The 20,325-nt window shown below is 38.8% G+C and overlaps 1 protein-coding gene across 3 annotated transcripts in view; it reads right to left on the reverse strand.

The window, feature by feature from the left end:
* The window catches only part of COL12A1 (collagen type XII alpha 1 chain), a 155,363-nt gene that overhangs the window by 110,315 nt on the left and 24,723 nt on the right, over window positions 1-20,325 (reverse strand). The window contains exons 8-13 of one of the 3 annotated variants that reach the window (XM_054995923.1): window positions 20,080-20,253; window positions 18,895-19,185; window positions 10,965-11,567; window positions 8,627-8,899; window positions 6,904-7,176; window positions 5,190-5,462 (exon numbers count right to left, since the gene is read on the reverse strand). The exons of the other annotated variants lie outside the window; for them this stretch is intronic. Of the exons in view, the coding sequence (XP_054851898.1) occupies window positions 5,190-5,462; window positions 6,904-7,176; window positions 8,627-8,899; window positions 10,965-11,567; window positions 18,895-19,185; window positions 20,080-20,253 (1,887 nt within the window). The remainder of the gene's footprint in view (window positions 1-5,189; window positions 5,463-6,903; window positions 7,177-8,626; window positions 8,900-10,964; window positions 11,568-18,894; window positions 19,186-20,079; window positions 20,254-20,325) is intronic. 3 annotated transcript variants of the gene reach the window in all.

A 20,325-nucleotide genomic window follows, 5' to 3' on the forward strand; every position in this document is an offset into this window, starting at 1 on the left:
CCAATCAGAGGCTGAAGCCACGTTTCCTGGATTTACCTGAATTTATCTGGGGGTCTGGATTTGGGTTCCCGGCTCAGATCCTAGATTCTCTAATTTAATTCAGGAAAGCTGGATTTAGCTGAATAGATGAAAATCTTTTCCCCCAAATCTCAGATTGCACACCCTAAAAGAAACAGCCATATGATACTCTTAGTTTATGGAACAAATATGTAGTAATCTGGGGTACAAGTGTATGTGTGTGACTGGAAGGGTTGCTATTCTTCAGGTGGGGGCTGGTGTTCTCCCAGAATTACAACTGATCTCCAGACTACAGAGATCAGTTCCCCTGAGGCAATGGCAGCTTTGCAGGGCAGTCTTTATAGAACCACATCTCCGCTGAACTCCCTCCTCAAATTCTGCCCTTCCCAGGCTCTTGCTCAAATCTCCAGTAAGTTCCCAAGGTGGAGTTGGCTACCCTAGTGACTAGTAATGTGAGATGAATGGACAGATATAAATTCATCTTCCAAAGCAGGAACTGTTTCATTATTCCAGAAGTCAAGTTGAAAAGCATGGAATTGGCTTGTCTGGGCCCTTTTGCACCTCTCATGTTTACACAGTGTGGTACTGTTCTTTTTAGCCTGCACTGTGTTAAAATGCATTGGGATTGATGAGTGCTGGCACTGTCATCACTGATGCCATCATTGATGACGTCATAGTGCCAGCCCTTTCCTTTTTTCCCCCCACATGAGATGAATCAAAGCATTGCTGGAATGCTGGGTCAATCTATTTCCTGGATTTCTCCCTCTCAACCCATTGGTGCAACAATCCTATGCTAGATTTTTTTTTAAAAGAGTGGGAAAGGAAAGAGGAGAGGGGGTAGGAATGAAAAGGAGGGGCAGGAAGTGGCTGGATAGACAACAGTGGCCAATCACAATGAAGTGGGCTGGTAGATGGTGGGAGGGAAGCAGAAGAGGGTAGAACACTTAAAGACAGAATAAAAAGTGGGCACTGGGAAACAGCCGAATGGAAGACAGATTTTTTAAAAAGTCAGCGCATAAGCGCTCCCAGTAAGCCAAAGAAAATCCACATAATAGCAGGAGTGACTATTCATGGTAGCAAATTGGGTGCAGATAGTCACAAAAAAAACACTGCAGTATGGGAACTAAACTGGCAAAATTGGCTCATGAAGAAGGGGTTAAGGGCAAGGAAATGGTACATTTCAAATCTTCGTAGCGATGTTGATTTTTATAGCAGAGACAAGCAAGCTTTGTTACACCATACTCTAGACAAGCTTCCTCTCAATTTCCTTTAGTTTACACACAACTTTTTTTTGGTCAATAAGCAAGGCCCATCAATTCCCATGATTTTCAAAAGAGGACAAACTGCCAATTAAGAGAGAGAGAGAAAGGAAAGAAGAATATATTCAAATTAGTATCTTCACCTAGACATGAAGCTAAGCTTCCATAATGCAGATCAAATGCCCGGCTTCTCAGAAACATTTAGGGTTGTTGGAGTCTGCTGGCTTATTCTACTGAAGCCAGCATGTTCCTCTGGTGCGAGGAGGCTTCCACTGATGCAAGAGCATTCTCTGTTGAGGGAAGAACTCTGCATAGAAGAAACTCACTGGTGCCAGCAGAACACTCTGGCAGGATCCAACACAAGAAGAGGAGCGTTTTAAAAAAACATGAATTCATGTAGGGCTGGCTCTATAACAAGGCAAGGTGCAGCTGTGCCTTCAGGCAGAAGATCTGTGGGCATAAGTCGCCCTCGACAGAAGGGAAGGGATCCAGGGAGAGAGAAGGAGAAGAGCCCTGGCCAACCCTACCCGTCACAAGGAGGCAGGATTGGGCAAGGGCTCTGCTGGGGGCTCTTGGGGAGACAAGGAGAGCCCTGCTTGGCTGTACGCTAGTGGCTCACCAAGCATTTAAAGACAGCTAGGGAACAAGGGTGGAAGGTTGTTCCAACAGAGACACTGGGGACTAGAGGCAACAGAGGGGTGGGCAGAAATGGGGCAGTTCCAGTGGCCAGGAGATGTGGCTATATTGGTCTCTCTCAGGGTGCACCCATTGTTGAGATTCAATGGATTCATGGTATAGGTCAAATGCCATTCCTTGAATATTGTCAAGATTGTATTACCACCCCCCAACTACCTGTTAATATGAAAGAATATTCATAAATGGAGATATAGATATTCCTGGAGAATAATCACATGTGACCCAAAATATAGAGAAGGGCCACTTTTTTCCTCACCCAAATGGCACACCTGCAGATTGTGTACCTCTTACTTATAAACTTACTAGAATTCTATGCCATGAACGCCGTCCATACTATTCACCAGGGCTTTTTTTCAACAGGAACGCAGTGGAACGGAGTTTTGGCACCTCTTGAAAATGGTCACATGGCCAGTGGCCCCGCCCCACTGGCCATGTGACCATTTTCACCAAGAGCGATTTAAACTTTAAAAAACTACCCCCTTGTTCCAGCTGACCCCAAATGACATCATTGTGCAGTGAGTTCCACCACCTCTTTTCCCAGAAAAAAACCCTGCTATTCACAAATAATTTCTCGTAAATAAGAGTAAAACAATTGGCCCTTTGTGACCATACATCCCATTTTTGCTCATATTCTTAAAGCATTTTCTGCCTTCCACTTTTTATTAATCCAAGTTCATCTTATAATTTTCTTCCATTAAAACAATATATCTACAGTTCTTTTATTACCTCCAACCCCAAGACAGCTTTCTCTAATAGTATTCAGGAGACTGAGGAGAAAACTTCTGCTTTAACTGTAATCATGACAAGTTCAAAACTCTGCCTTATCTCCTCTGGAAGTATATTTCATCAGTTTTAGTTCTTAGCCAGCATTCTGCTAGCCTGTCCTCATAAAACCAAAAGATTATCAAGAACTCCAGAAAGTCAGCTAAAACATATTTGCAAAGCTTTCTTATCCAACTCAAGAATAAACACAGTCCAGAGGATGAATAAACTATTCATAGAAATAGGAATGTGAAAAGCTTCACCACATTAAAAGTCAGACCCAGATATCTGAATTTAGGTCTGACTTGCTGCAGGGTTCGTTCCCATCTCTAGCCCTGCCAATTTCTACTGAAATCACCCACCCTTAAGTGGAGGGAGGGTAGAAGAGGGAGGTGGAGGCAAGTTTGTTCCCATAAGAAATAATAGACAGTAGCTGGGGTCACCTTATTCCATGGCCTGGGGAACTGGACTTGAGACTTGGAGGCAGGATTAGTGGACAGGCAGCAGCAGCTATCCTGCTGCAATTGTGGTGTAATTTGTATTAAAAACAGCCACTCTGGCATGCTGGAAAGAAACAGGTAGAGGAGAGGATATGGGGTTGCCAGGAGGAAAGAGGAAATAGTGTGGGGAAGCACTGCATAACTGGGCCATAGATTTCCTCTGTAAAGGGAGCCAGGAAAAGGATGGAAAGCTGAACACAGCAGGTGCAGATAAAGGTAGGTTGGCTGGTGAGAGGGAAGGAGTAAATAGTGGGAGAGGGGAGAAGAAGAAATAATGGAAGAGGGGTAAATGAGATGTCTTCCACAAATCCTTGTAATTCCCCCACTTGTGCATATATTAAATAAACCAATGCCCACTAATTCAGATAGTGTTTAGTTTCATACATTAGTGGGAGTTTGCTGTCTGCTTCTCAGCATCCTTATACATGGCCAAATAATAAAGATGATATTGAGTCCAATCAACAATACTGAGATATACAGAAATACATATTCCAGTATTAATAACTACACCATGTAGTTGGGATAACAAGAAGGTGAGAACCCAGCCCCCTTTTTATTCAGCATCTTCTCTCCTTATCTTTGCTGGCCCCATGAACTGTATTTCAAAAAGGAAGATACAAGACAGACAGTGGTAATAGGGTACATTCCTCTTCCTTCTGTATACACTTTGGCAGATGCCTCATGTACATGCAAAACATCATCAGAATAACTGTTTCCCTATTGCAAATGCAAAGAAACCAGAGTAAGCAATAGGAGTAAAACTAAACACTGACTTCTTTACATAATAAAATAGCGGGTAGAACAGATCTATGTGGCTTCCCCTGTCTTTGAACAACACAGAACACTGCTTTAGTTGCTGTGTCATAAATCTCTATTTGGACCACTCGCAACATTTAGGAAATACCTTATAAGGAGTCAAACTTGGTCTAATAACCAAATTTGATAATAAACAGCCCAATAAGGGCTGTTTCCACACACCCTTATAGGGATGGCCCACTCATAGATCTGTCCCTGCATGCATTGCCCACACCCTTTCAGTGACACAGATGGAGGCTAAAGACAAGCCTGCAGGTGAAACGGCAAAGCACACGCCTCCTGGCCCGACGCCAGCTGCTTGTAGTTAGTGGTGAGGAGTAGCCATAGGATAACTCCCAAGCAGCTGGCTGCAAGCCCAACCCTCCAGTACTTAACTATAAAACCCAGCCAAGGAAGACCATGAGGTGTGGAAGCAACAAGATGCCACCCTTCTGACTCTTCCATTAGAGCCTGCCTTGTTTCCTGGGGCTCCTTGGACCGGCACTGATTCTGCCTTTGCCTAACCCTGGAATTTGCCTACAGAGGACTCTAATAACTCCTGACCTTGCATTTTAGACTGCCCCTTGGACCAGACTATCACCAGTTTTTGGACTCTGTGCTTTTGACTTAAGACTGGATCTTGACTATGCTGCTGGAATTAGCCCCTTGCTTGAGCTCTCCATGCTCTGGGAACATGGCCCACGCCGCTCTAGCCTGGCATCCGACAGCCCTTTTCCTGAAGATATTGACCTCTACTTTTCCCCATAGTCACAGAAGTCCCCACACCCAAAGCAAGAATCACATTCCAAGATAGCTTAGAGCCACTGAACCTTAATGGCGTCTTGCAGAACCATTCCAACACTGATAATGATATGAAAAGCCATGCCAAGCAGCCACAGAAACTGGCTAAAAATATTTCTCCCAGTAACACAGTTCAAGAAATCACCATAACGCTGTTTTCAAAAGGACACAGCAAGTTTCTCTTTCCAGTATCTACCGTATTTTATTCACGTTTATAGAAATTAGACTTGAGCCACTTTTCTACTACCATAGCTCTATTTATGCAGTTTAACCCGTGGCTGCGACACAGGAGAAAGAGAAGGCTTCACCAACGTGTCTTCTGTAATCACATGAATTTTTTAAACCAATCTGTTCTTACCTTCAAGAGTGTCTCCTTGCCCTGAAAGAGCATCCCCTGCTCCAGAAGCATACAAGGCAGTTACCATCAAGTCATATCTGGTTCCTGGTTCCAAGTCCCTGAGTACTGTGGTGGTGGTGTCTCCCCTTAGTGTTACCTCTTTAGTTTCACCTCCTGTCACTGGAGTATATGTTACAAGATATCGCTGGACTTTGCCAGGTGCTGAACTCCAAGACAATTTCATTGAGGATGTTGTAGCATCAGAAACTTGCAAGTTTCTTGGTCTTCCTAGAACTGTATGTGGTAAGATATACCAAGATTATTACTTGAGAAGAAAATTGCATATTGCTTAATATGTCATGCAAAGTTGTTATGTTTTGTCTTGGCTCTGTATTTGGAATTATTGTTGTTTTCAAATTTCTACTATCTATATCCTATTGTATTGTTTATTGAATGTCCGAGCCATTGATCATATTGACTAACACTGTGTAATCTGCCTTGAGTCTCAGTGAGGAAGGCAGCCTATAAATAGCATGAATAACTAAAACATCTTTAAGACTTCTAGGATATATCTGTGATGTAAACTGTATGAACAACTAGCATTTATGTAATCAGCGGAAATAATATAGTACTTATGGACAGGGCCTTCCTAACACAGGAAACTGCCATATTAGCTGGAACAACTGGCAACAAAAATGGATTTGGGAGAAGGAGATAGTTCTTGGAATGAAATTTAAGACATAAGGAGAAACTCCTCCATGAAAAGAAAGGCTCCTTTGGATATAATCCACTATATCTGAAAATCAATGTTTCTCTATATAAGGGGTATTGGTGGGAAATTACTATAGTGGTAACAGTAGCTATATTATATAGGTATTATTAATTTAAGAATAGTTCATATACAGCCGTTTTTACATGTAGAAGTATGAGGAATGCATGCTATCAACATTTATTTGCAATCCCCTATATCACACAGATACATGCAATAGAAATCCAGTGAATTTGACACCATTACCCTACATGTTAAAACATGGTGGCAAAAAGTTTGCTGCTGCTTTAAATCAAATAGGTTATTTTAATCTCTTCTTTTCTGTTGTTCATAAGAACATAAGAATATGATGGATCAGACCAAAGGTACACTGAGTCCAGCATCCTGTTTTACACACTGGCCAACTGGGGTTCACCTGGAAGGCCCACAGGAAGAATATGGTGGCCAAGTCCTCCCTCTGTTGTAATCCTCTCCATCTTTGATTTTTAGAGGGGTTTTACCTTTAAGCATAGAGATTCCATTTATCTTCCATGGCTGATAGCCACTGAAGTACTTATCCTCCATGAATTTGTCCAGTTCTTTCTACAGGCAAACTAATCTAGTGCTCATCACTATGTTCTATAACAGTGAATTACATAAGAGAGTTAGAGAAGTATTTATTTATGGGCCCTGAATCTTCTGTCCATCACCTTTTGTGGGCATTGCTAAGTAGAAGCAATCTAATATAAAAAGAATTAGACATATGCATGGAGGATAGATACATCAGTGGCTACTAGCTCTGATGATTAAAGGGAACCTCCATATACACAGACACTAAACTCTGAATGTCAGTGCTAAAACGCAAAAATCAGGAGAATGCCTTGACTTCTCTGCCTAGCTTGTTGAACCTTATGTTCTTAACTTCACTCCATGTCTGTGAATCTGGTATTAAGGGGCAGCAGGAGAAATAAAAATGTTGCAGCCTACCCTCTTCAGTTTTTCCATATCCATTAAGTGGACTTCCAGCACCAGAGTGGTACTCAGCAGTAACAGAGACTTCATATCTTGTATCTGGTTGCAGATTCTGTAGCGTAGTTGCTCTTTCATTTGCTGAGACAGTTAATTGTCTTCCCTCTCCACCAGTAACTGGTCTATATGCCAGTCTGTACCTGAGAACATTCCCTGGAGCTTGTGTCCATCCAACCTTAAAACTATCTGTTGTTTCATCAGTTACTCTTAAATTTCGCGGTGACCCACGAACTATAAAAAGAAATCACAAATTAAAAAATGCAAGTCATTTTATTTTGGCCAGCTCATTTAGTAGTGAAAAATCTGGGATTTTACATCTCTGTCTCTCTTTCTGTGTGTGTGTGTGTGTCCTCCAAAACGTCCTATCATTAACAGACCTGCTCAGATCTTGCAAACTGGAGGACGTGGCTTCTTTTATTGAGTCAAGCCATCTTGTTTTAGGTCTTCCTCTTTTCCTACTGCCTTCCATTTATTCCTAGTATTATTGACTTTTCCAGTGAGTCTTGTCTTCCCCAATTGAAAATGAGGCTATTAAAACTTTATATGCCATTTCTGATGGTGAGAGACTGAGAGCAGTTTTGGAAAGTATAAAACTTTATAGCATTATTAAAACTTATATCCGGTGATAAGAAGTAAACACTTTCTAACCAAAGCATTGCAGGATTGCTAACATTTAAATAACACACACACAAAAACTGAAATACAGAAAAAAACATATGGATGCTATTTTTAAAATCTAGAAACCCCTTTTATGTTCTGCCAATTTATATTTGTGTACATAGGATAATTTCCAACTTAAAATGGAACAGAACTTACGGGGTACTAAATATAGCATATCCAAAATAACTAGGACTTAAACTCAAGAATTCCAAGCAAGCAAGGTTTTTAATGTATCAGGCTACATTTGTAAAGTACTGTTACAACTCTAAACTTTAAAATTACAAGTTGTCTATCCTAAAGCAATTCATTTTTAAGTACATGGACAATTCTTAATTCAAAGAGCCACTTTCATTAACATACACTATAAATAAAATGTGGTCTTCACAATCTGGGGTTGCAATTTGTTCAAAGGGCAATGGAAAAGATTAGTGCCATTTTTTTATGATCATCTATTTGGAGCCTTAATCCACAGTTATCTAAAGACAACTATTCTTTGAACACCAAGTAAATCCTGATGAGCGATCAATATGTTTCCATATGAGGGAGGGTTTGGGGGAGACAGCATTCCAGGAGAAAATTAAGAAGTAAAATAAGATCTTGTCTACTCACAGTAAGTTCTTATCATAGAGTTCTGGCAATTCCTAGAACTACCCAGAAATTATGGTAAGATTATCCAGCTTTACCACAGAGTGTTTCCTAGAGCTAACCATTATTACTTCCAGGTAGCTCTCAGACTCGCCAGAACTCTATGGTAAGAACTTCCTGTAAGTAGATGAGGCCTTGTTTTTAATTTCTCTCCTCCCACCACTTCCAAAAGTGTTGAGCAATGAGACCTGGGGGCAGGTGATGCCCCACCCCAACCTGGGGCTTAGCAGCAGCCCTATTACCATCACAAGTTACTTGCTCAAATCTGGAAATAGTTTTTTTCCCCTGCAATAACTACAATGCCATGGTAATTCACATACTAAGCCAAGTTTTTAGTTTTTAGGATTGGAGAACAGCACAGCACCATAGACTATACCTTCTAAAGTTGTTTCTTCCCCATCCAAGGAAGGACCATCACCATCTTCATATTCTGCAACCACACTGACAGTATATGTGGTTTTGGGGAGTAAATTAGTAAGTACCGTGGTAGTAACTGGAGCCGGTACAGAAACAATGAACTCCTCTTCACCAATAGCCAGTTTATACTTAACAAGGTAAGACAAAACACCAGCTCCTGCTGGAGACCAGTTGACCTTGAAACTATTAGAAGTCACCTCTGAAAATTCCAGATCCCTTGCAGGTAAGTAAGCTGTTGAAAATAAAAATGTGGTGGGCAAAGCATTATTTGATTAAAAACGTCTCTAAATTCCAGAAATTTATGCAAAACCAAATAACTTCAGTATGTCCAGTAGTTCTTGTTTACCATGTAAATGTGTATTTTGAATAGTTTTTATATATGACAAACATTAGAAATTCTAAATGTTTCCATATTTCTGGCATTTCATAACGCTATCAGCTTTAAAAAGAAGTTTAAGAGTCAAGTTAGAAGCACTGTCTCATATGCTTCATGAATTCTGAACAATGGCAAATATATCCACATTTCTATACAGGCCTTCCTACTATTACTGGGAAATGACGCAGAATTAAAGCTAACAAAATTTTTGTATTCCATCCATCTACAAGAAAGGAGCCAGAAGGGAAACAATGGAGATAAAGAAATAATCACAAGATCATAATCGCTTTTGTTTACTCATAGGCCCTTTCTGCACTTATGGTTTAAACTGCCATTTATGAGCATTTACCCCAATCGCAGTGGCTTCATTTCAAACCCACTTTGAAGCCTCAGTGCAGTTTTGGGCTTTCAGGACTTTGCAATTTACATCATACATGCGTAGTAACATTGCAATGTTGGAACCCATTCCCCCCACCTTTTGCTGATTGGGCTGTCCCCTGCCCTCTGGAGAGGCAATTGGTGGCAGAGTTCTGGGGGGAAACATGTACCACTCTCATTTATTTTTTAAATCAAGCCAGGAAAGGGTTAAAATGCTGCTGATTCATCCCCTCCCGGCAAGCTGAGGCTTTGTTTCCAAAAAACTGTGCAAAATGCTTGGAGTTTTTTTCCCTCTTTTGCAAAGCCTGAAACATGCCTGGGAGGGAGGGAGGGAGGGAAAAGCAGCCATTTAATCCTTTCCTGGCTTTTAAAGCCAGGAAGAAAGTGCAGTAACATTACAATGATACAACAGTTGCAACTCATTCTTCTCTTTTAAAAAAAGGTGTGTGTGCATACCCTAAGGGAGGAAGGAGAAAGTAGCTATTAAACCCGTTCCTTGCTTTTAAAGCCAGCAGGGAATTAGCAGCAAGCTTAGGAATTGTTCCTGGCTTTGGGAAAAAAAATAAAAGAGTGCGTGCATACCCAGGAGGAAGCAAACCAACAGAGAAGCAGCCTTATGACCCTTACCTCGCTTTACTAAAAAAATGGTGGACAAGGAGTTCAGAGAGCTGAGGAGTGTGGGAGTGGTTAATTCTGCACAAACCAATCAGCTCCTAGGGAAAAGGAGGGGGGAGAGAAGCAAAGAGGGGGCAAAAATGTTCACATTAGCAAAATGTGGGCCAGCTGCCAGTCAGCAGTGGACTTAAAAAAACATCGCGGTATATCCGCAAGGAGAAAAATCAGGGATACAGCGGACAAGAGGGACTGCGTCCCATGACTGTTTTGAAAGTGTGAACACCTTGCAAACATGGGATGCGGAACAGGTACAAACGCTCTAAAAACCGAGTGCAAAAAGTACCATTATGTTGTTGTTCTAGCATGGTTAAGATAGTAAGAAAGCAATACTACTAGATAATTAATCATTAGAAGAGTAAAGTGTTCTCAAGTCATCTGAACCATGCCTGAAAATGATCAAGATCCAATTCAACATGGTCCCCAAGCTAGCCGAAGTTAAGCACTCCTATGGCCCATTGTTTTCATCAGTAGAATCAAGCATGTATTTAATCTCTTTGTTGAAACGAAAAGATAAAAGAATGCTTAACTTTTTTCCGTTGTGCTCATACCAAACCTTTTAGCAGTAAGATTAAAGTAGCCCTCACCAACGGTAAAAAAATTAAATAAAAGCAGGATTAGTTTTCTTCATTTCCAATCCTTGCTTATTTAATTAAGCTTAATTTGCAGTCCATGTTACAATGGGCACTACCGATTGAGAAATAGCTAATATTTTATACGTTCCTACTTTTAAAAACGAAAAACACCGTTTCTTCTTCTTCCATGTAACTATTCTATAGATGGTATTATATAATGTAGCAAGTAAACTTTGGCCTATACCTTTTCATAGGAAGTTTTTACCATGTATTTCTACACCACAAAGACTACTTACATTTCTTCTTAATTTCTCGAAGTTCCTGTTCTATTCTTAAGCAGACAGACTGTGTAAGTTGGAGAGATATTCTTTGAAAAGCATCGAAATCCTCTACTTCATACACGTGAGTTTCTGCAGGAGGTGTAGCAATGGCTTCCAGCTCTGTCCGTACAGCATCCTTAACACCAACGGCAAATATTTCTACATCTGATTTCCTCAGCTTTACCGCAGGATCTTTAAAGGCATCTGATGATTTTCCATCAGTAATAAGAATCATGACCCTTGGGACATTTGGCCTGGCACCTTTGCCAGTAACAAAAACTTTCTCCCTCACGTAAGTCATTGCTTTGCCTGTGTTTGTAGATCCACCTCTGTATGGAAAGGTGTTAATAGCCTGGATTATATCTTCAATTTTGTTGTATTTGTTTAAAGTAAACTCCGTATATGGGTCCCTGCTATATTGAACAAGGCTTATCTGGACTTTTTCAGGTGAGATCTCAAAGCTTTTAACTAACACTTCCAAAAACGCTCTTACTTTAACAAAATTGGCAATGCCAATGCTGTAGGAGCCATCAACCAAAAGCACTATGTCAGCTTTTACATCCACGCCATGTGAGCATTCTGTAAAAAAGAAGGAATGATATTTAGCATTTATATAGTACTTTAGGGTGCTGAAAGTATTTTGCATCATTATTATTTGTGAGGGAAGGGTAGAGGGATGGGCTGAAGCAGAGATAGATATATTTATTTATTTATTTAGTTTTTAGTTCCAGCTTATTCTGATAGCAGAGTTAATCAAAAATCTTACATTTTTGGTTACATGATATATACCATGCATTTCATTTCGTCTCTACAAATTCCATCATAATTATATTATTTTCCACTAAGCTATTATCACTGTAAGTCTACTTTCTTTAATTCTAGTAAGTTTTTCTTTCCTCATTCATTTAATTGTGTTTTGCTAACATACAGTTATGTCCCTATGTTATACTTCCATTCAACCCATCTATTGAGTAGGGTCCATTTTTGTTTCCCATCATGTTTGTTTTTTTCTTTTATTAATTCTGTCAGTGTGTCCAGTTCTGCCATCTCTAAGATTTTCTCTATCAGTTCTACTTTTGTTGGTATATCTGTATTCTTCCAATATCTGGCATATACTATTCTTGCTGCTGTTATTATATGGATTATCAAATATCTATTTTCCCTATTTATCTCCTCCGGCATTATATTTAGTAGGAGCATTTCCGGTTTGAAGGGTATATTAATTTCTAGCAACTCTTGCAGCAATTCATGTATCCCTTTCCAATATTCCTTTGTTTTTTTTACATAGCCACCATATATAGGAAAAGGTGCCCATTTTCTCTTTACACTTCCAGCACTTATTGGGTACTTTGGGATACATCTTTGCTAATTTTTCTGGTGTCACATACCACCTATAGAACATTTTATATAGGTTTTCTTTGAAGGTGGCTGATTTTGTTATTTTGATCTTTGTTCTCCATATCTACGCTATGCCCCAGGTTTTGTTCCCACTTTGCCACATGATCTTTTAGTGCCTTCTCTCCTGTCTTCAGTTGTTTCATGAAGGCATATAATTTTCTAATTAGTTTTCCATTTGTTTCTTCTTTTTTTTTGAAAAATTTTTTATTGGGTTAGAACCTTTTTATTTTTACATTACCGTCAATTTTCCCCTAATTTTTCGTTTCTAACCCCCTCCCTTTCCCCCCCTTTTGTTGACTTCCAACAGCTTTCCCACCCTCTGTCCCTTTTCCCTTACTTCTATTAAATTCCTCTATCTAAAACAGATATACATTCTTCATTATATTAAGCAGTACATCTTTAACTCCTTTACTTATTATACACCCAAACTATACGTCTTTAGATAAACAATTTATCCCATTTTCCAGTTTTGAATATTTCTATATAAACCTGTATATCATAAACCATAAAAATTTCCCACATTTAAATCAAACAATTTGATTTGTTCTCTATATATTACTCATTTCAACTTTTTATGGTAATTCTATATAACTCCTCGCATAATCAATCAATTTAACTCTTCTGTACATTCAGTTTGGTGCATATAAATCTTATCAAAGAAAGAAAATATTGTTATTTACTCAATCCTCATGTTTAAACCTTATCATTAATTATTCTCTATCAATGTTCTATCAGTTAACCTATACATATCTATATATATCTCAATCAATTAATCTAACTGCTTATAAATTCACATTTCTCTTCCTCCCCCGGCAAAGTCACCCCTCTCTTTTATACTTTTATTATACTTCAGTAGTTCTCAAACTGCCACAGTTTTCCTCCCACCTCCCATTTCTTCTCCAGATATTGTTTCAGCTTCTCCCAGTCTGTGTTAAACTGCCCTGAGTCCAGATCTCTCAGTTTTCTTGTCATCTTGTCCATTTCAGCCATATACAGCAATTTGTAGATCCAATCTTCAATAGTTGGCACTTCTTGTACTTTCCATTTCTGCGCGTACAAAAGTCTAGCTGCTGCAGTCATATAAAAAATCAACGTCCTATGATGGGCTGGAATTCCCTCCATTCCCAAGTTTAGCAGCAGGAGTTCTGGGTTCTTATTTATTTGAAACTGTAAAATTTCACTCATTTCTCTTATTATTTCCCCCCAGAACTGCCTAGCTACCTCACACGACCACCACATATGATAGAGGGAGCCCTCATGTTTCTTACATTTCCAGCATTTATTAGAAGTATTCAAATTCCCTAGCGCAATCTTCTTTGGTGTCATGTACCAACGATAGATCATTTTGAAAATGTTCTCTTTAATATTAATACATGTCGTTGTCTTCATTGTAGTTTTCCACAAGTATTCCCATGCCTCCATTGTTATTTCTTTATTAAAGTTTATAGCCCATTTCACCATCTGTGTTTTAACTATCTCATCCTCAGTATACCATTTCAACAGTACTTGGTATACCTTGGATATTCTTTTCTTGTCTTCTTTAAGAAGGGTCTGCTCTAGTTCCGAGTTCTCTGTTCGTATGCCCCCTTTTGCAAAGTCCGAGTTGTATAAGTCTCTAATCTGTCTATACTGGAACCAATCATAGTTAGGTGATAGTTCCTCTTGCGTCTTTATTCTAAGTTTAGATACTTCAATCTTAGTTATTTCTTTATACGTTAAACATTGTTGTTCATTATCCACAGCTCTCGGATCTATCACCTCATATGGAACCACCCACAAGGGGGTTCCTTCTTGTAGGTAAGTTCTGTACTTCTTCCAGATTGTATATAGACTTCTCCTTACAAAATGATGCAGGAACATCGAGTTGACCTTTACTTTGTCATGCCATAGGTATGCGTGCCATCCAAAAATTTTTTTATATCCCTCTAGGGCTAATAGTTTCTTATTCTTTAATGTCATCCAGTCTTTTAGCCAAACTAGGCAGATTGCATCATGGTAAAGTCTCAGATTGGGCAGTTGCATTCCGCCTCTCTCCTAGTTTTCCATTTGTTTCTAACAGCAGCTTATCAAAAGGGCATCATTCCATGTAGAATTTCTGTGTTTTATCTTTAGTAAATCTGGATTCTATTTGCGCTCTTACCCACTATCCTGTCTCTATGCTGTTCTTTTAGTTCTTCTGTTGACTTTAGCTTTCCATCCTCTTCTTACAGCTGTTCATAGGTGTACATATTATCCCATTTTAGTAAGTTTGGTTGGGTAAATGCTTCCACTGGTGATATCCATCTTGGCATTTTTTTATATATTTGGGCTTTTATTTTCTCCCAAACATTCATCAGGGATTTTCTTATTATATGATCCTTAAAATATTTGTGTGTATCTGTTTTTTGGTACCAGAGGTAGGCATGCCATCCCAACTTAAGGTCATGTCCTTCTAATTTTAAAAGTCTTGAGTTGTGCAATAGGATCCATTCCTTTATCCATAACAACGTACAAGCCTTGTAGTGTAGCTCCCAGTCAGGTAGGTCACATCCTGCTTTCTCTTTGGAGTTCTGTAGGACTTTGAATCTTATGATTGGTCTTTTATTTTTGCCATATGAATTTTGAAATTATTTTATTTAATTCTTGAAAATATGATTGATTTCTTATCATTGGAATGGTCTGAAATAGAAACATGTATTTTGGTAATATGTTCACTTTAATTGTAGCTATTCGGCCCAAGAGAGATATATGCATGTCTATCCATTTATTCACATCTTCCTTGACTTTTAGTAATTTCTGGTAGTTGTCTTCCATTAAGGAGGTAACTCTATTGGTTATGTGGATTCCTAAGTATTTTACTTTTTTCCCATTGAAAACCGGATTTCTCCATTAACTTCTTAATTGTATTTTTGTCATATTCTTGGTAATTATCTTTGCTTTTTAGTAATTAAGTTTCATTCCTGCCATTTCGCCAAATCTTCTTAATTTCTCCATCAAGGAATCAATTGCTTCTATAGGTTCTTCCAAAATACATATCAAGTCGTCCACAAATGCTTGTAACTTATATTCTTCTTCTTTTATTTTTATTCCTTTTATTGCTTCCGTCTTTCTGATTTCATTGTTTAGCACTTCCAATGTCAAGATGAATAGAAGTGGCGATAGAGGGCATCCCTGTCTTGTTCCTTTTTCTATTTTTATACTTTCTGTTAAGTCCCCATTCACATTTATTTTTGCCTTTTGTTCCATATATATCATTTGGATCATGTTTACAAATTTAGATATATTTATTTAAAGCATTTATATGCTGCTTTTCCACCCAAGTAGGGTCTTCAGTGTGATATAGGTTTGATTATCACATTCAGGGCAGAGAAGGGATCTGAGCTGTAGATATTGCACTTGATAGCCACAGTGCAGTCCGGTGCAGACTTATTCTCTTCTAAGCCCATTGACTTCAATGGACTTCGAAGGGTATAACTGTTTAGGGTGGTATTGTCAGGCTGTCAGTTTATTGTAGAGGAGCTATCTCCTAGAATGGGGTCCATTTCTAAAGTAGCAGATCTGATGCTCTTACTTCCAAAATATTAAATGTGGCTCTTCTAGCTAAAATAATTGGATTAGCAAAAACTATTTATCCAGTAATGATAGATCAGCTATTTAGGAGCTTATAGGGTTCATAGGAATGTTCAAGTGTTCATGTATTTCAGCATCCTGTTTCCAACAGCAGGTAGCCAGATGTTTTCATGAAGCCCACAAGCATGAGAAAAAGGCAAAAGATTTCCCATTTTGTTTGCTTTCATAACCTGGCATTAAGAAGTATACTGTGTCTGAAGATAGAGGTGCCACATAGTTGTCATGTTTAATAGAGCTCACAGACCTCTGAATTTGTCTAACCTTTGTCTAACCTTTTGTCTAACCTTTTTTAAGCTATCAAAACATTTCTAACAAATGTTGTGGCAGAAAATTCTATAAGTTAATTACACATTGTTTGGGGAAATTATTTTATCTTGCCTGAATCTAGTGCCAACCAATTTCTTTGGATGACCACAAGCTCTAGTACTATAACTGTCTTCCTACCTTACCAAATAAGGAAGTATGAACACTGACATATTTCTACCATTTCCGTCAAAAAAATGTGAAGTGGTTGTATACATCAATTGTATACATCGATGTTTTGTGCAATCCTTACCTCAATTTTTACAAAGTGAATATATATGGCCATATTATCTGGTGTATTGTAATTGTGGTGGGATTGCATGAGTACTCATATCTCCCAATTATCCCCATTAAAAAGCCACTATAAATACTATGTGAATTGGACCATAATATTCAGATTCCTTTCTTCTGTTATCACCACCACCATTATTTCAGGTACCAATAATTGGGAACTTACAGAAAATAACATCTCATAATTATCTTAAGTCTTATTTTAAATAGTCCTTTAAAAATCCATGTTATACAATCTCAACCTTTAAAAAATCTTTATATTGAGGAAAAAGGAATTTACAGTTCTCCTTTTTATTCTTTTTATGTTTTTCACAAAAATCTATAAAGGATCCACTTTTCTAGGCCTATATTAATGTGATCTTTCTGAAAGATTTTGTTCAGACATCAGTGTTGCATCTCACTGTATGTTACGCTATTCTTCTGTTGTTGGGACATATTTCTGATTTTGGATATCTATGAACACATTGTATACACTGTACTACATCCAGGCTATTGCTGTTGAGTAAATTATTGTTTTCTCATTTTTGTTCATTCAAGTATTGGGGTATTCAGAGACCCATAAATGGAGCTGCCTCGCAGAACAGGACCCTGTTTAGTGCACTGGATAACTCTGGTCCAGTCATTTTCTCTCAGCCACTTCACACAATTGTTATGGCGATAAAATGGAAGAGGGGAAAACCATGTAAGCTGCCCTCAGCTCCTGTGAGGAAGGACAGAATAAAAATGTTCTAGATATAGGGGGCTGCCACATGTGTTTTTTATGTGGGTTCTGGCCCCACACTGCTTTGATTTATTCCAATTTCCACATGCCTTTTTTGCCTTTAGATTTCACTTCAGGTTTTTTTGTTTTTCTCCAGGGGTTTTCCGGTTCTTTTGAGACCTTTTTTACCCCAATCTTTTTCTGAAAGCAGATTTTGAGTTGATTTTTTACCTCATGTGTAATGTTTCTTTTGGTTTTGTTTGTCCCACCCACCTCAGACCCACTTTTTGATGACTTGGCATTCAACATTGTTAAATCAGTACTCATCCCCACATTCCTTCCCACCCGTTTTGTTTTCTATCCTTTTTAAAATTGTCATTTTCATACTGCTGTATTGACCTACTGTTGCGCTAACCGATGCAGCAGATTCTCTGAATTCTCAGTTTTCATTTTGAAAAAAAGTAAGTCTCTAGTTCCTTCCATTGTAGAGATAAACCTTTTTCCTTATATCTCCACAAAAGAAGGAGGTAGAGACTTACACTTTTTCAAAATGAAAGCTGAGAATTCAGAGAATCTGGTACATTTATTGTTAACAATGGTAGGTTGACATAACAATATGAAATCGATGTTTGTTTTTAAATTGCAAAGGCCCTGGTAGCCCGTGGAGGGAGGCACTTCTAGCACCTAAAAAAGAAGCACAGTTTGAATAGCATGTAGCCACTGCTGCTCTGGGATCCATCCCAACAGAGGTCAGTTTACCCTTCCAGTGTTAGCCTCCACCTCCTGGCTCTCAGTCAGCCTAGACAGGGCTCTCTGGTTTGGACCACAAGGGGAGGAATTTAGGTATAGGTGGTGGAGCTGCTCTCCTTTCAGGCTTCCCCATACCAAAACTTCCTCACATGTTCATTTCCAATCTTTTAAAAAATTCAGTCCTTATATCGATATAGTAATATAAGCATGCACAAAAAATAAAAGGGGGTGCTATGACGTCACTGATGATGCCACTGATGGCAGCACCCTCCCTTGAAAATCCTGATTATTTAAGGCACATGCAGAACAAAATAAACCGACTACACACAACTGTAAAATTGCTAAGGGAGGGCAGATGTGCAGAAGAATCATACCCAAACTGATGCCAGTATATGGGAATTGACTGATAAGAAAATCAGGAATAAGTCAAATGTGAAGAAAAGCTTATAGTCTTTGTCGCCATCCCCTTCCCACTATAGCCCCCTGCTCTCCCAAGAAAGCCCCTCTAGAGCATCAGAGGACAGCAGTGGACATGGCACGAGCGGCTGCAGCAGATCCTCTTCTGGCAAGCGAAAGTAGCTTCTGCCTGCACAAGCACAGGTTTGGCTTCACCCCTGTATCTTTTAAATCAGTCAGCAGAAGTCTGTGGGATCGCAATGCTTATTTTAGTGTATAAAGCATCAAGAGCTCCAAAAGCCACTCTACTCACTTTTCTAAAAGATATAACTGCAAATAAAAAAGTAAAAAAACTATATTTTCTGTCTGTTACATTAATTATCTTTCCCCCAATAATATGTTACTTTTGTACAAATCAACTGGTATTGGGCACATTCATTTCACCCATCACTGACTTACCCACTTGAACTTTTACTGGCTGAGTTTTTTCCATTATAGTCACTGGTTCACTGGCAGTCAGTCCTTTCACGGCATACACATGAATTTGGTATTCTGTTTCTGCAGAAAGGTCTTTAACATTAAAAGCAGTTGTTTGGGGTCCCACGCTCAATGAATATTGTTTGGCACCAGCTATCATTGGAATAAGCTCCACCTTGTAGCCAGTTATTTCACTAGGAGATGGGTACCAAGTGATTCGAATAGATCTTGATGAGATTTGTGTAGCTACAAGGTTTGATGGAGGTTCAACAGCTGAAAAATTCAAAACAAAAATTCAATTATAAACAGACTTTATGAACATAGTTGCATCCAGCCCCCCCCCCCCCCCAAAACAAACCTCAAACATCCCTTAGAAGTGCTTGATCAAATAAATGACAATACTGGGCAAAGTTAAGTTCTTAGCCAGGTGACATCATTACACTTACTGTTTTATTCATAGTGCAGTGCTGCCATAGACAGTGCAAAATAATACTATATCCCATGTTGTAGATTTTCATTAGATGCCGTTCCCTGCATAACCAAAAGGTTACAGGACACTAATGCCCCTTCGTAACTGGCAGTTTCAGAAAATTAAGTCAAGTACATCTTTTTTTAGAAAAAAAGAGTTACAAGTATATTATTTAAGTCTTACAGTCTTGCAGGAACACTTTCCTGGGACTAAGCCCCTTTGAATAAAATTAGACTTAATTCTGAGTAGACCTTCTTAGGATTACTCTTCAAAAGTATCAAACTGATCGCAATAGTCAGTGATAGGTACGTTTTGAGTCCACTCAGTGACACCTATTCAGAGTTTGTATTCTCTGATATTTATAATTCAACACAGAGGCTTAGCCCAAAAGCAACATGCAATTAATTCTATAGGAGCAAACAAGATTTTTAATTATGGTTTTTCAGTTGTAGCTCACTATGCTCCATGAGAAACCACTTTTGTAATACAACAAAATTTCCCAAACTGTGATGTGGCACTAAGGGTAGCAGCTCAAACTAAAAAGTCAAAAAAACTACTGGGTGTGCACAAACTTTTGGAGGCACTTAAACTAGCTCTTTAGATTTGAGTCAGTAGTTATTTCCTCCCTCAAAACCAGTGTCCACCACAATGGTGGATACTTGCAATCTAGCTATAATGAAACTTGTAAAGTTTCTCACCTTCTTCACCACTAACCAGTTCACCCAACTGTTCGTCAACACCTGAGCACACTTGTGAGATTATTTCATTCTGTATATCCACAATGCCATCAAAGTTAGCCACATTAAAAACATGTTTCAGTGAGGGCTGAGATGCAATTAACTTCAGTTCCTTGGCATCTGCAGCTTTGATTCCTTAAAAAAAAATCAGAAATATGTGAGACCCAACGAATAACAAATGCTACAGATGGCTGCATAACCATATTG

The sequence above is a fragment of the Eublepharis macularius genome, chromosome 1 (genome assembly GCF_028583425.1).
Source record: "Eublepharis macularius isolate TG4126 chromosome 1, MPM_Emac_v1.0, whole genome shotgun sequence".
Classification (NCBI taxonomy): Eukaryota; Metazoa; Chordata; class Lepidosauria; order Squamata; family Eublepharidae; genus Eublepharis; species Eublepharis macularius.